Below are 17,300 nucleotides of genomic sequence, written 5' to 3' on the forward strand. Positions count from 1 at the left end.
AGATTTGCATTTAACAATTGTTATACCAAATCACGACTAATACTACGCTTAAACGTCATAGAACGTACTTCTGTTCCAGGCTTTCCTGATTTACAAAGACTATTAGAATTAGGATTTGGAGTAGGACTTTGTGAAAGCGATGCTCGCTCATCATTAGTATTAGATTTTTCTCGTTCTAATCTTTGTTTACTAAATTTTCCCATTCCAGGGCGATAAATTTCCATGGTAGGACGATCCTATTATTTTATAATAAAATGTGTTTTTTAAAGTAAATTTTCAACGTAAATGGTTAAATAAACTTAAATAAATAACGTACTTTCAATATTTTAACCAAAATAATTACGTACCTTGTTCCTAATTCGACGTTCTAATCGTGGATCTTTTTTATCTTTTTCTTTGTCTTCATTTTCAGTCTTTTGTAAATTATTTTGATCTCCTCCATCTAAAGATTTGTGCCTCCTCAAACAATTTCCATCGCCTGTACCACCTTCCCCTCCACTTTCAAGTGAATTACGCCTTTTTGTGACTTTTGAATCTTTTTTTCTTCAGATTCATCATCTTCATTAGTTTCTTTATTAATATCTTCATTAGATTTTGATTTTTCAACTTCTTTGTTGCTTTCAACAGTCATTGATATAGTTTCTATAAATATTAATATATTAGTACTTTAAAAGTAAAATATTTATACTAGAAATTTCTATATTTAGTTGTATCATTACTAAATTTGTACCTGTCCTTTTTTGTTCCTTTGTCTCAAAATCTTGTACAGAATCTTCTATTAGAACTTTCCTTTCATAAGTTTCCTGTTTTTCTTTTCCCTTACTGGTTTCAATATCTTCTTTATCATCCATAGGTTCTTCATTTTCTTTAATATTCTCATATAAATCAACTTGTGATTCCTTCTTCTGACATTCTTCATCCTTAATTTTGGACTACTTTCTGTATCGACATTAAATTCTACATTCTGTTTTTTAGTTTCTGCAAGCCTTTTTTTTTCTTGTCTCATTTTTTCATAACTTTTACCTCGTTTCTCCTCAATCTTTCGTTCCCTAGAATCTTTAAAATCTTCTTTAAAATCATATTTTCTTTCATCTTTCCCATCAAATCTTTTATCATCTTTTATACCCTCTCTTTCATCGCGTCTTCCATATATCTTCTTCTCTTCGTGTCGTCTTTGATGTTTTATATCTCTATCTTTATTTCTATCTTCAATTCTTTCCCTATATCCTTTTGTTATTGATTTAGAATCTCGATCACGCGGTATTTTGTCACGTAATTTATCCTCTTTCTTAATACGATTTTTTATATCTTTGGGTGAAAGTTTATCCTTTTCCTCTTTATTTTCTTTATTATCTTTACACATTTCTTTATCAAGATCTGGATTTTTCAATACCTACAACAAAGTGAAATATTTATTTTAAGTAAAACATTTTTACTAATCCTAATGTTAACAGATTTTAATGTAGTTAATGTGATAAATTGAATAATAAATTACAATAAAGAAACACAGAGTTTTCACTTTTTTTCTAAAAACAGTTTCTTTTACAAAATTTAATGTATACAAATTAAACAGTAATAAATTAATTACATCTTAATAAATGTATATAAATTTGGAATACAATATTAAACGGAAACAATATATAGCATTGAACTAAATTGCATAAGTGATGAATAATTCTTTAATCCTCATGGTCCTTTAACATGTAGTAAATAATTACATAACATAAATTTCTCTGCTAATCATTTGCAGTTCCTAGTTCATGAAGTTTTACGATATCCTGGCAATCCTGTTTCACATGTTTTAAAAGGATAAATTTTATGATAATCAAACACAGCACTGCAACTTCTTGACTTTGATACTTCAGCTGGCATTTGCATCTTCCAAGTTTTGTGTAAATTAGTAAATTGAGATTTTGATAGAATAGAAAAATAGTTTTTATTATTAATATAATGAGACATGCACTTAGTATTATTATAAATATAATTATTTTTAACATTACTCCAATGATTATAGTTATTTTTTCTGCAATTAGTATCTTTTTCTTTGTAATTTTTTTCATAAATATAAAATAATTTTCGTTGTTTATTAGTGTAATGACAACGTTCATTAACATGAGGCACACTTCTAACACAATTTATATATACTTCTGTATGTTCATTTTTGTAATACTGTTGTTGCATATTTAACAAATTTTTGTTAGCTTGTGTTATAGTTGTAGTAGCACTACTAGAAATTTCTTCTTTACACTCATGAAGTATATTTAAATTTTCAGTAGGATGATCAAAATATATATCTTCGGACTTGATAGTTGAGGAATTAGAAAGGAAGGAATACTTGGTCTGATTATCTTCAATATTACATGCAGACTGTAGGGTGAAAAGATTAGTATCAGCAAATACAGTAAAGAATATAATACTTATAATTTACATTTAATGTATTGCTATAATCAATTTGTTTAATAACCTTTTTTATTCTATACTGTATTTGTCATATTTGGAATTAATTTACTTTCAATTCATCAAAAATAATAAATAAATACATTATAAAATGTACTGTCACCTTAGATATAATAGGATCTTCCTTTGTTCGTCTCCTTTCTAAATCTCTTCGTCGTCTTTCTTCGCGTTTCTCATCTCTAAGACGTTGTTTTTCTTGTTTACGCTGTTTTACATACTCCAAAAGAGGTGTGGTTGTAACTTTTTTTGGTGTATCTATGACGAAAAAACAAGTATAACATAAATGGAAAATAATGTAATACTTTAATATATCAGTTGTATAAAAATAACTTACTATCAGGTGGTTGATATGAGTACTCTGTTTTTGGCTGTGATACATTAGACTCAGCATCTTGATTCTTAAGACTTTCTAAGAAACTTACATAATAAGGATCTGATTCTATTGTACCACATTTTAAATCTTTCTTTTTCCCTATTCTTTTTTTTGGCAACCTTTGGTAAGGTGCAAATTCTACTACTGCTGGATACTCTGTGCCTTTAGAGTCAACAAATACATAATTATCAAATTTTTCTCTGAACATAAAAATATCTTGTTGCTCTACAAAGTTAATATAAGCACGGAAAAAAGCATATTGACCCATAGACATGTCAGCTTTTACAAAATAAAGATAGTCATGTTCCGGCAATGGAGAAACTTGTTCTAAGAATTGTTCTTGAGTCATAGTTGGAGGTAATCTCCGTATTACTACCTATAAATATATTTTACTTCTTTCATTATTAATTAAAATTGAATTAAAATACATAACATATTAATTTTTATAATGATTATGAAAATTTGTACGAGTTATTATCATATTAGTATCAAGTATTTTCTACTTTTTATTCAAAAACTGAGATAATAAAGATATCACATGACTTATAGCAGTGTCCAAATCATTTTCAATAACAATGTTATATTTACTGTCATAAAAAATGTATAATTTGTTGTTTTATATCTATGATAATATTTTATTTAAAATACATTAAACAAATAGTATTTCTTTATAAAATCATGTTATAAATTTTTCAAAACTCAAAAATTAAACTTCGATCTTTGGTCTATTAAATATATCATGTTCTCGATAATCAAAAAATATTTTATATAAATAATAGGCTCGTAAATTTTCGGCATCATTTTAGTCAAATATACCTTCGTCATAGGTCGACATTTTTCTTTTTTATTATCTTTAACTTTTCCAACATCTGGAGAACTAGTTTGTGCCTCATTTTGTGCGACTGTCTCAGATTGTTGTGTTTCCTCAGTCATTGTCATCTACATTTATTTAATTTCTTGATAAGTCAGGTTTATTTTGTGTCAATTCAATACACTCTAAACAAAAATAATATTTAAAGCATGCAATTTTTCTTCAGTCATCAAAATAAACGTTTCCGTTTACAAAGTTTTCGCGGCCATCTTGTTTCACTAAATCGTGAAAAAACTATTGGTTAGAGAAAAAATAAGCCTTCATTCATTGGGAATTTTAAAATACATATACATTTTATATCTAGGGAAATCAAATTAAAACATAATATAACATATTTTTCTAGATTATAATATTCAAAGTCAAATAAAATAATATTACGCTATCGAATGTATAACTAGTTTATTTGGCGGTAGAAATAATTTATTTTAGTAATAACCTATTACATAAAATTGTACAAACATATTTAATGTTTACAAAATAGTTTATTGTCTACATTTTAAATATTTAAAATAATTAATCGTATTTGTATTCTATAACAATTCACAATTTACTTAATAATATTTTAAAGAACTAATTATAATATAATTTTATATTAGCTTATGTAAAATAAACATACAGAAATATAATAGAACAAGTTACATAAATCAATATATTTACATAAATAAAATTTAATTATTTAATAAAAATTTACAATCTTCTATAATTATCGCGTTGTTGAGATTGAGAAGCTGATGTTAATGTTGAATAAATAAATGGTAAAATTGATGCTAATGCTAGACAAAGTCCTATTACTGGCCGATACCATACCCAAGCAAAACCAATCACTAGTAGGCTAATAGACATTGATACAGACATTGTTAAAGATTCAACTGCGATTATTCCACATAAGAATGTTGAATTTAAAATTACTGTCCTCAATATATTTGCTAAACATGTTGCTGCCAAAAATAAAACTAACCAACCAAGTCCTCTGTAATAGTTAGTAATATTATATTATAAAATTTTAAGGAATTAAGAAATATCAAAATATATTATTTAAATTACAGAAACATTACCTAATACTCCATGTACGCCAATAATTGTGCACATGTTCTAAATGAAACATTTGGTCTACTGATATTTTGTGCTTCCTTTGTAATAAAATTTCTTCTCCGTGTGATGTAATATATGGTACAATACTTCCCTTTTGTAACATGCCAACTATAGAATATATATCTCCTCCTTTTCCTGCATAAGAGAATTGTATGCGTATATCACCTACCTATAAACAAAGGCGTAAAATATTTAACTAATTTTTTAAATTTGTGAAATATTTAAGAATATTGTTATACCTCAGGTTGCCATAAATTAGAACTATGATAATATAAACCAGAATGCATCTTAATATCTTTACGTTCAGGTCTTTCATCACTAGTAATTTCTACAAAGTCAGTAAATTTCTTTTTAATTCAGTCCCAAGAGTGAATACACCAATCTTAACTTCATCTGCAATTTGCACTTGACTTTTAATAGGTATTTCTTTTGGATTATGATGACCAGTTCTAATATAAAAATGGTCTGAATCAATAAGTTTGTCTTTCCATTCTGTTGTGTAATAGTAATGTTTTTCTTCTTCTGTTACTCCTCCAAAACTAATGTATAAAAAGTATAAGTTACAAAAATTTATTTATAATGGCACTATAAGTTTTATAAAAGATATACCTCCTTTCTTCTTCTATTTCAACCCATTGATACATCTGAACTCTTCGTTTTAATTTCACACTTGACACAATTACACCATAATCAGGTTCAGTTAATGGTTCAGATATCTTCAATGGGCCTGATAAATGTATTAAACGTCCTTCGTATTCAGGTAATAATTTCATTGCATTTGGAAGTACTGCTACATTACGTAAAGCTTCATCTAAAGAATGTGCTACCTTCACAGCCCTTCCCTATAATATTAAAAATCTATATTTATAATACAAATTTTTTTTATTTAACTAGTGATGCAAAGATTTACAAACCTCATTCCAAAATAAAAGACACATGCCAGTTGCAAACATAATAAGACCAATAATAGCAGTTAACCATGATTCTCTAAATTGTTCAGAAACTGTCATTGGAATATTTACAGGAGGAGGTTGTCTTCCATTAACTCGATTTTGATGAATGGGTTCAGTATTTGCCCTTTGGGGCTGTCCATTTTGCTAAACAATGTGTTTCATATTTAAATTTTATCATAAGAATCCTTAAAATAACATAAAATATCTAATGTATAAATAATTGAAATATTATATAATACTTTATGTCAATTAAAAATGAAACTTAAAACGAACTCGAAAGTTAGAAATAAGTAGTTTTTATGCTTACATTTGCACGATACATTTTTAATAGATTACATTATATGACAATAATAATTTTTAACTTGTTTGCTAAAAGCGATAATAAAACGTTCAAAATAACATTTTAAATATAATTTCAAATAAGTGTTAGTTTAAAATGTATACATTTTGATCGCATTTATTCACAAATCAGTTTGTGTATATTGTCTAATTTTACGCATTGTATGTCGTATATTTCAATTCATGTAACTGCTTATGAATTTATTTGTTGTATCTTCGATAATGCCATAGGTCGTGTATAATAATATGAAAAATTATGATAGATAGCATTTAATTAGGATCTATTTTATTGCATATACGCCACCTTAATTCGATGAAATTTTCCTTCCTTTAACTTCTTATTATATGATAAGATCGTTGCGCCCTCATCTGTCATCCACCGAGTTCGATCTTAAAATTCAGAGCAGTGTATCACAGTACGTCGAGATTGATAGTATTGTATAAGCGTGAGTGCAAAGTTCGGTTTTAATGTAATAATATCATTTAAGATTATAATATATAAATAGGGTTACAATTAATGTTCAGTACAGACAATAAATTTTTTTAATTTTAAGAAGAATCAAAATTTTTAAATCTTATTAGTTATAATATAATATTATTGGAAAATTGCAAATAATAATAAATAACATTAATAAAATTAATATCATAGGCAAATAATTCCACATGTACGAATGTTGCATAAAATTTTAGCAACAAAATATTTAATACAATATTGTTTTACCTTGTAAACTGATAATACATATATTTTTTTAATAGTCTGAAAGTGATAAGTATGACATGTGACAAAAAAAGATGTTGAAAGAATATTACACAATAAAATCTAAGAAATAAACTTATAACAAAGCAGGAAAGGAAAATACTATTAGCATGAAGTGGTTAATAATTTCATGTATTTTGTGTGTATTTGGTTGTTTTAAAGAGTTTAGACCTTCAGAATCTTTTGTAACTGATTACTTATTAGGGCCATGGAAAAATTTTACAGATATTCAAGTAAATATACTATATATAATAATTACATGCAATTATAGAAATTAATGCATAAATTTATTTAATTTGATAATATATTAAATTTTATATATATTGTTAGAATTCTATTCCATTATAAAAAGATCATTATGAAACATATTTGTAATATCAGATTTCATAAGATTATTATTACTTTTCAGGTAAATCAAGAAATATTTCCTATTAGCACATATTCCAATTTTGCATCATTAGTTATTGTATTTTTAATAACAGATTTTGTACAATATAAACCTATAATTATTTTATGTGGTTTTTCTGGAGCTACTACTTTTCTTTTACTAGCACTTGGAAAAGATATTTGGATTATGCAAATTGTAGAATGTCTTTATGGCTTATTTCTTTCTACAGAGGTTGCATATTATACATATATCTATGCTAAAGTTGATAGAAAACACTATCAAGAAGTAACCAGTCATACAAAAGCAGCATGTTTATTTGGTCGTTGTATGTCTGGTATTATTGCCCAATTAACAGTGTCTTTTGATATATTAAATTATCATCAATTAAATTATATTACAGTAGCAGGTAATTAATTGTGTGTATTTGTTTAAGTATCTGTATAAAATAGATATTACAATTTTTATATTGATGATAAAGATGATGTATATTAAATTTTTTCAGTAATAATGTGAATGTTGTTAAATTGCAAGAATTTCTTTATTTTTTCAAGCTTTTAAATTAAATTATTAAATTTGAAAAAAAGACAAGTTGCAAAAAATTCAATTAATTATGTTTAAATTTTACTTAAGTCATTTATTTTATTTAAAATTATGTAAATTATAGTTATTGAAAAGTAATTGTTAAAGTTATAATTTACTACATGAAATAATTTTTATTTTTCAGCTATTACATTTGCAACAATATGGTCATTCTTTTTACCTTCAGTTGATCGATCTATCTATTTTCATAGAAAAAGTAATTGTGTTTCTTTAACACAGAATGCAGTAACTGTATTGCAACAAAAAAATTTTAATCAAATATTGCATATACCTGAACAACAAAATGAGTGTTCTTCTCCTAATACAAATGTTTCATTGGTGCATAAAGTTAAAGAAGTTTATCTTTTATTATGGAATGATTTTTTAGAAGCATATTCAAATAATCACATGTTGTAAAATGGTCAATATGGTGGTCCTTTTCAACTTGTGGATATTTACAAGTTATTAGTTATATTCAATTACTGTGGAAAACTGCAGTATTACCTGGAGATAAAATTTATAATGGAGCTGTAGACTCTTTGTATACGATTATAGGTAAAAAATTATTTTTTACGACGTAATTCATATATCTTAACTAATATAGTATATATAGTATATAATATAATATAGTATTATAGTATAATAAATTAATATTTATGATAAAATATGATATTTTAGCTTTAATAAATAGGATTCACTAATTGGAAGTAAACAGATTTTTTTTCATTTAAATATTTTATATTATATGATTTTGAATTTCAATTTGATAAATTGAATTATAATAATTGTATTTCCATTAATAGGTACAGTAACTGTTTTCTGCATTGGAAAAGTACCATTTAATTGGTTTTTGATTGGAGATGTAATAGTATCATTTATGTCTTTTGTGGAAGGGATTTTGTTAGTGATATCTTCATATAGTTATAATATTTGGTTATTATATGCAGCATACATAATATTTGGAATCATTTATCATACAATGGTTACTGTTGCAAGGTTCAATTTTAGATTTAATTATATATTAAAATAGAATAATAGGTTACATTTTAATGTTTTATGTACAATTTATAGCTTTGAAGTTGCAAAATGTATATCAGAAGATAGTTATGGTTTAATATTTGGTATAAACACCTTTTTTGCACTATTATTGCAAAGTGTATTAACAGCTATAGTAGTGAATGGGAATTTACAATTAGATCTGAGATCTCAGGTAAGCTTGTTCTTTAGATGTATATTAAAGATATGTTTTATAAATATACAAACTTTAGTAGCTATGCAGACTCATAAAAATGAATAGAAGAAATAATTAATAAATATTAATTAAAGAATAATTTATATTAAAATTTTATATTATTTACTTTATTAATTGTATTTATACAATATTTCTTTTTTTATTATAAAATACAATAATTAAATTATTATTAATTTCATTATAAAAATATAATTATAATAATTTTGTAGTCAAATTTTGTTTATTAGAAAGATCTAACTGATTTATAATAATACTATTAACTTTCATAAGCATTATGTACAATACTAATAATGTATGATCTAATAATTTTAAAATAATATATTTCTAACCTTTGTAACATAAAATTATTGAAAGGTAGAGATTTTTTAAGTACTTATACATATAATAAAAGGTGTTAACATGACAATCTAATGTATTTCAAGTATAATACTTATACAAAATCACTTGTATTTTTATTCAGTATAGTTTTTTATTGTAGTAACTACAGATATAGTTAGTTGATTTTTTACTTTTAATTATGTTTAAATTATGCAAAACTTCAGTTTATTAAAACTTATATAACATGAATATGTTTAATATATGAGAAACGTAAAATCTAATATATATGTTAAAATAAGAGAAATTATTACATAATAATAGCTAATATTCTAGATATATATTTATTAAAGGTTTTATATTCCTTTTTATGTGGTCTATTAGCCAATTAGATTTCTACTTGTAACACTGAAAAATCTTACACTACTTTTTTCTAGTATTTTGTTTACGGTGGTTATTTTATTGCCATATCCATACTTTATATGATAGTAGGCAGCTTAAATATCATACAGCATTGTAGGAAAGACATAGGATTTAAAATATGGGCAAAGGATGATAACAGAAGTACTGAAGATGAAACAGCTACCAAAAATACTAAGCTTTAGAAAAGTTCTGTGATTTTTAGGAATTGAATTAATAAAAATTTATTTATTTTGGAAGTGTAATATTAATATTTAGATATATAATAATTAAAGAAAAGATTATTAAATAGACAAATTTTTATAAAAATTTTTTAAAAAATTGCCATATAATCTAAATATTTTTTTATTACTTTATTTTAGTAATTAAATGGATGAATTTTCATAAATTTTTTAGTAAAGTATTATCTATTATAAATACATATGTATTTGTCTCGATAAAAAATATAAAATGCAGTATTATACTTTAGTGGTTTTTTATGTAAAAATAAATGAAAATTATGATGTAACTACAAATTATGTTCTAACATAAAGTAATGTATTATAAAAAAGTTGATATTAAATTAACTTATACTATAGAAGATTCATAAATATTTATAAATTATATGACTTTGTACAAAATGTAGAAAATATAAATATCAATGATTCCTGTAAAATTAATATTTTAAAATTATATTTATATAGTTACATGTACTTAAGAAAGATATTAAAATTTTATTTGTTAATAAATAATGATTTTATAAGAAATTTGTAATTTAGGCAGTATATTTATTTTCCATGTTTAGCAATTAAAAGTAATCTTATTTTATCAAGTACGGATTCTTTACATTTCTAAAAATATAAAATAATTCTTTAGAATATAAATTCTTTGTATCTAATTATTCAAATTATTTATTTTTTTTTTATTATTCAAAAAGTTATTTGTTTATTATTTAAAGTATTGTTTAAAAGACTTACAAATGAGAACGTTTGGAATAGACATCGTCCTAACTCGCGACGAGGGTTTGCATTCTTGTCGAAATGTTTGAATAATTTCCACCAAGCTGAACAATCTTGTATGCTTTGTTTGAATTCCTGGTTAACCGTATCATCCATTGTATCATTTCGTATTATAGATACAACAGATTTCATTGACTCGTGTTCGATTACTTTTGAAAACATACAAGGATAATTATTACAATCGTTTAAGTGCATATGTAATTTATCCAATAACAACGTGTCTTTTAAGCAAATTTGTAATATCTACAGAAAAGTGGTTAATTAGTATTTATATATTGATATGTATATAAAATAAAAGAATATGTATATACGATTTTTCATATTTATTTTTAGATCTGTTTATATATATAAATGTTCCAATTAATAAAATTATGTGTATTTTAATATATCTTATTCTTTTCTATCAATCTCTAAATGTATATTATTCGTACCCAATTTGACGAAATTAGTACAGGATATAATTCAAATATATTTGAATTTAATTTATCATAATATGTATTTGTGTTAATGCCTTGTGTCATAGCTGTATTCGATATCTCCGAAATACGACTATCGCATATCGATAACATCAATGGCATTTCTATATCAATATTACACAAAAAACTGTAATAACTTATTCAAACGATATTTGAAAGATTATTTAACACATTAAAGATTGACTTACTATGAATATAGAGAATTACTATACTTAGTATTATTATTAACATTATATAAATATTTTTGTGTTAAAAATTTGCACAGAAACCATACGATTATAAATATGCATAATATATAAAAGATATTGCTTTTTGTCAAAATTTAGTCGATATAGTCGAATTTGTCGTCAGTATTCGAATAAATTCATTCAAAGCAAAAATTGTATATATACATATATTATACTTACATATACATAATATGTATATTTACATATATATATTGCTGTAAGACTCTGAAGATTGATAAGCCCTAGGTTTTACTGGTAAAATCTAGTATTTACTATAATGAAACGGCAAATGTAGGAATCTAGCTTGTAAACACTTCCATTTTAGTCTTTTACTAAACCTTTTTTATAAATGCTGGGATTTGCCAACAACAGTTGGTAAAAGTTTGCTTCGGTTGATTGGGAGTATGTTTGTTAAGCAAATAAATACTAGAATTTACTGGTAAAACCTAGGATTTTCTAATTTTAAGGTTTCCACTATAATATACACGTGTATACATTTCATAGACGTAGTATAATTTAGAACTCTCAATGAGTGTTTTATTTGAACATAAAATATATAATTATCCAAAAATTAAGAATTTTATAACATTGATGTAATAATACTCTTCAATTCATAGAATAAATATACATATAGTTTATTTTGTTTATTAGACGTATAAAAATTATTTTTATATGTATTTAATATTAATTAAAAATACAAACAAACTTCGTTTGATATGAAAATTTTGTTAAATATATATTCGTTTGCGTGATAGATGTACGATTCAAAGTTTATTAAATGATATTATAATATAAAGCTGCATTACATTAATTTTTGAATTGCATCGAGAACAACAGGTTCACAAGCTTTTGCAGTTTCTTGCACCAAGCAGAATCCTATTTTTTGAAGACTGGATAATTCTGCTCGACCATCTGCCAGAGAATATTCTTCTAAATTGATCTGCTGTGTCTTCGGCATTGTTAAATGCAATCGGTTAAGCTCGGTTTCTTCTTCCGGGTTTAAGGATTCTAAAAGAACGATTATTTACATAATTATGTATATATAAGATTTTGAATATGAAATTTGTTTAATGCTTCTAATTGTGAAATGAGTATTTTGATTTTCTTTTTCTGTTATATATTTTCTAATTATTACACGATATAAAAGTAGACAGTACATTAATATAATGAAAACATAAGTTAAATTTTTATTACTCTGGAAAAGCACAATGTGAAATAAATCGGTTAGTAAATAAATAAAAATATCAAAAATATAATTATTTACAGTAGACGAGAATTTTTAATTCGTGTTATTTGTTACAACCATTGTAAAATTACTTGTGTATATTATACTTTTATACTTTTAGTTTCAAGTTCTGTAATTTTATTTATCAATCCCTGTTCAATGGCTTTCATTTTTTTCACTGCACGTCTCTTTTTCTTTATTTCTTTGTCGCGTTTTTTTTCCTTCGCCTTCTTAAGATCCTTTTTTGCCATTCTTAAACGTTGTAAATTGTCATTCTTCTTCGAAAATCTTTTTTCTCTGCTCTTTATCTTCGCGGAAAAAAGGAAACATTAAGAAACTTATTGATTACTGACAAACTTATTGGACTGACTCACATTTACGTTTAATCGCATACGAGTTAATCTTCTATCTTGAACTTCTTTATATCTTTGCCAGAGTTTGGCACAAATTTCAGCTGCACGAAGTAATTTTGATTTTAATCCGCGATTAGAAAGGTCATTAAAAAATGACACGATTTTTCCCATATTAAAATCGTTTTCTCCTCCACCCTGATTATAAATTATAATTTCGTAAGATACTTATTGATTAACTTACAATTAAAAATGATATTATAGGGAAAAATTCGATAGTACCGACACTCATAAATTTTGTCGTTAGATTTTGAGATAGAATTGGTGGGATTTAAATTCGAAAAAAGTAAGTCGTCGTCGATTTTCAAGATTTAATCGATTAATTATCGAATATCGAATTACAAAATTCGAAATTTATTATTTTTATTTGCATTAAAAATAAAATGTTCATACTTTCTTGACCTGTGCATTCGCTAAGAAGCAGTTTTCAAGAAGCAATTTTAAGGCTGCACTCATTTTCCATTTTGAAAAATTTTTTGCGAGAAAGCCAAAAGATTTATCCCCTAATTTATTTCGAGTTTTTAATTGATTTTACTTACTGATTGAAAAAAATTTGGTTGGAATTAATATATACAGCACTAGTTCGGTATACGTCTTGGATCATGATCTAATTCAATGTATATAAAAAATTGTAAAATTAGGGTGTTTTATTATTCTCAATACATTAGAGATACCTACAAAAAAAAAATTTAACCAGTTATTTATCTAGAAAACAAAATATGAATGTTGAAAAATAACTTTCCTATAACATACTCACATAGTGGTACATAAAATCAAAAAATAACGAACAAAAGTATAATTTTGTCGGTATTGTATGATAGTCAGTACTGTCGAACTTTTCCTAGTTTTCGTCGTGTTATATGAAAATATAAATTCACATTCCGATGTAAGTTTAAAATAAGCAGTTTAATTTACTAATTTAATAGAGACATCTATATTTTAAGCATAGTTAACATAAACAAAAATAAATTTCCAATGTTTTGTTATCTTTTGGCAAAGAATCGAAATTCAGATAGCTTGAAATATTGTTTGCAGCTTTAGTATGACAAAACATTGAGCGCCAACAAAAGCGTATAAGTTACACCTTGCCTTTTGTTTGAATTTACCTCTGGCAAACGTTTCGTTTTTATGTTTCAAAATTTGCATTTTCATCAATCACGAATCAGAAATGTTAACTATAAGAATACATGAGTGACAAGAAGATTTTGCAACGGTTTAGTATCTTAAAATAAAACATTTTCAAAATCTTCTTATGCCGTGAGAACTGATTTAACATTTGTTACAGTAGTTTGCAATATCTTTCGTTATAAATAAGATGTTTTAAAATTAATAATTTCTTTCTAAAAGTACAAGTTTTATTTATGGAAAAAGATCATTTCAAATAAAAATATATATTTAAAATTGTAAATACTCAAAAATATATTTCAATAAAACATAAATAGAACTGTTCTTCTACTATATCCCTTTTACTAATCATATTTCTGATTTTTCTATTTTATTATCTATAACGATACTGCATTAATTACGTGCATTAATGGAAATTAAAATAATTTTACAAATTTAACGTTTTTAACAATTATAGCAAACAAAAATAAAAAGAAAAGTAACTCTGTATCCTTGAGCACAGAAAATTTTTTCTTTCCCTATAGCAAACGTAAAATCGCAAAGTACCTAGTATGTAACTTTGTTAGATGAGAACTATGATACTTGTATTATGCGTTTTTTACCAATTCGATAAACGTGCAACCCCAATCTGTTCCATCATATTGACATTGCATACTCGCTTTTTCGACATTTTCAGAAATCTCAGTGTGTTTCATACAATATGCAAGTACCCAACTTTGAGGTATGCTGATCACAGGTAAGGTTCTCCAAACCTTGGCAGTGATATCCTCCAACATCTTCAATGAGGTTTTATCGCTAAAGGTTGGTACTTCTGCAACCAGTGAATCCACATTTGGGAGATCTGTCGTTTTAACGAAGTCTTCATGACGCTGAAACGAAAGAACGAATGATGTAATACGTAATTTTGATCATGTTCGTTCGTTCTATTTTTCACTATTGAAAACCTTAAGGGAAGCTAACCTGTATTTTTTTCAGCTGGTTGGTTTTGATCTTGTTGGTCTTTACCGATTTGGAATAAGTGAATGTCGTACACACGATGACACATCCGATTATTATTATGTGTCTTAACATAGAAGAATAAGGTCCTTGTAAAACACTTTTCTTCGTGTATGACGTAGACAAAACATCGTAATTGATCGATAGAGATGTTCAGAAAGATGTTAACTCGATATCTGAAATGTTATTCAAAAATTAGTTTTTGTTCGTAATTCGATAGTTGCGAATAAAATCTGATAATTTCGTATAATTTTATCAGTTTCTATTCACAGAAAAAGATACTTTATATCGTTCTATTAAGTTTAATATTTTGTGTTACAAATATTGCACGTTGATTAAACATGATTAAACACGAGAAAAAGGAAAAAGAGAGTGATTAAGTTATCTTTTTTCTGCGAACATGTGTTCGATTAAAAATGTAATAAAATTGTAATAAAAAGCTACCATCGCACTTTATTGGTGTCAAAATATTTGTGCAATTTCGATTAAATTTTATTTACTTTGATTATCAATATCGAACTATTACTTTTAAAAAATTTAAAAAATTTTTGAAATTAGTAATTTTATATTACCTTGATTAATTTTATTTATCACATTACATTGAAATATTATTTTTTTATTAATATAAAACTCTTTCAAAATCTTTCATCGTGGCTTATTTAATACGACTGGTTATGGGTGGCTTATTATTACGTACATACATGTGATGTACATTTGTTTTCAATCAAGCCATGAAGTTGTATGTTATATGATGTGTTTAATGTCTACCATGAAGTTATGCGCTGCACGAAGTTCTCGAATACACCAGTCTTTCGATTCTTATACGATATAAGTAATCATAATATCTATCACAATAAAAATCGGCGTAATTGCCAGGAAAAAACAAATTTAGACAGGGAGGAAACCACACGGAAACTAGGATCTTATTGAACAGTAATTACATGAAGATAATGTCTATTGTTTGTTTCAGAGATAAACGGTGTAATTTATAGGCAATTAGCTGGGCAGGAAATTTCATTTGGAACCTACAAATCAACAAGAATGACAAGATTGCAGGAATATCGGAAGAAGACTACGTTTCATAATTTATTGAACGTTGTTAAACCGTGTCCACAGTCTAGGGGTTTTCACGGAATCTTCCACCATAATTACATTTGACATAAAACCACTTACGGTGTATTTCTATAGTTTTACTTCTATATAGGTTTTACACTATCTTCATTATTTAAAGTAATAAACCAAAAAATTACGTGGTATTCAACTTTAATCTTAGAGATACGAATTGCAAACGATTCGCTAAATTGAAAGAATATTTCAGATAAGAGGTAAACTGTGTATAGGTTATACAAAAGTCAACTTTGATTTTTTAAATGAAATCATATATTTTTTAATGCACCAATCAATTCAGCTAGTCATTTTATCGTCATAAATATGCTTTATAGATGAAGGTTAATTCTATTTTTTTTTAATGAAATTATAATTATTTATGATTAAATTTTATTTTTGATAGAATGGTCAATTCTCAACTTGACAATTTTGTGAGATTCAATCTTCTGTATTTTTTCATTTTGTACGTAAACAAACAATAAATAGCAAGTATTATAGATCTAACTTGTACTATTAAATATTTACAATTGACGGAGTATAATGGATATCATAGCGGCTGCACGAATTTTAAATATTCTGGTTAAAGGAGATGGATTTTACGAATGACTTTGTTTACGTAACAAGATTGGTGAAATTTTCACCGAAATAAAAAGCCGAAATTAAATTCGAGGTTGAATCGTTTCGCAACGAACTTATTCGCTTACCGAGAAAACAGTAATATAATGGCGTTTTCACTTAAAAAAAAAAAAAAAGATAAGAAATCGGCTCGATGATTGGTTTTAACATGTGTAAATAATAAATGTTATTTGACATATGCATATACGGTATTGACTGATTACAACGAAGCATTACGTTTTCCAATGAATCGAATGGAAATGGAATTTCCAATACGATATAAATTATATGTTACTAGTTCTTAAGTATACAAAGAATTATAAAC

The 17,300-nt window shown here is 25.5% G+C and overlaps 3 protein-coding genes across 3 annotated transcripts; 1 reads left to right on the forward strand and 2 right to left on the reverse strand.

Moving 5' to 3' along the window:
• Positions 1-20: 20 nt before the first annotated feature.
• Positions 21-3,769, reverse strand: LOC143220967 (uncharacterized). Its single transcript, XM_076446515.1, is given in 8 exon segments — positions 21-236; positions 348-544; positions 547-642; positions 731-922; positions 925-1,393; positions 2,561-2,712; positions 2,792-3,206; positions 3,647-3,769. Coding segments are annotated over 8 exon segments (1,860 nt in total).
• Positions 3,770-4,388: 619 nt separating this feature from the next.
• Positions 4,389-6,068, reverse strand: LOC143220968 (transmembrane protein 43 homolog). Its single transcript, XM_076446516.1, is given in 7 exon segments — positions 4,389-4,671; positions 4,757-4,962; positions 5,033-5,148; positions 5,151-5,332; positions 5,403-5,635; positions 5,708-5,890; positions 6,054-6,068. Coding segments are annotated over 7 exon segments (1,218 nt in total).
• Positions 6,069-6,952: 884 nt separating this feature from the next.
• Positions 6,953-9,981, forward strand: LOC143220966 (thiamine transporter 1-like). Its single transcript, XM_076446514.1, is given in 7 exon segments — positions 6,953-7,075; positions 7,252-7,636; positions 7,955-8,211; positions 8,214-8,364; positions 8,613-8,805; positions 8,881-9,019; positions 9,814-9,981. Coding segments are annotated over 7 exon segments (1,416 nt in total).
• Positions 9,982-17,300: the final 7,319 nt, after the last annotated feature.

This window comes from Lasioglossum baleicum, unplaced genomic scaffold (genome assembly GCF_051020765.1).
Source record: "Lasioglossum baleicum unplaced genomic scaffold, iyLasBale1 scaffold1773, whole genome shotgun sequence".
NCBI lineage: Eukaryota > Metazoa > Arthropoda > Insecta > Hymenoptera > Halictidae > Lasioglossum > Lasioglossum baleicum.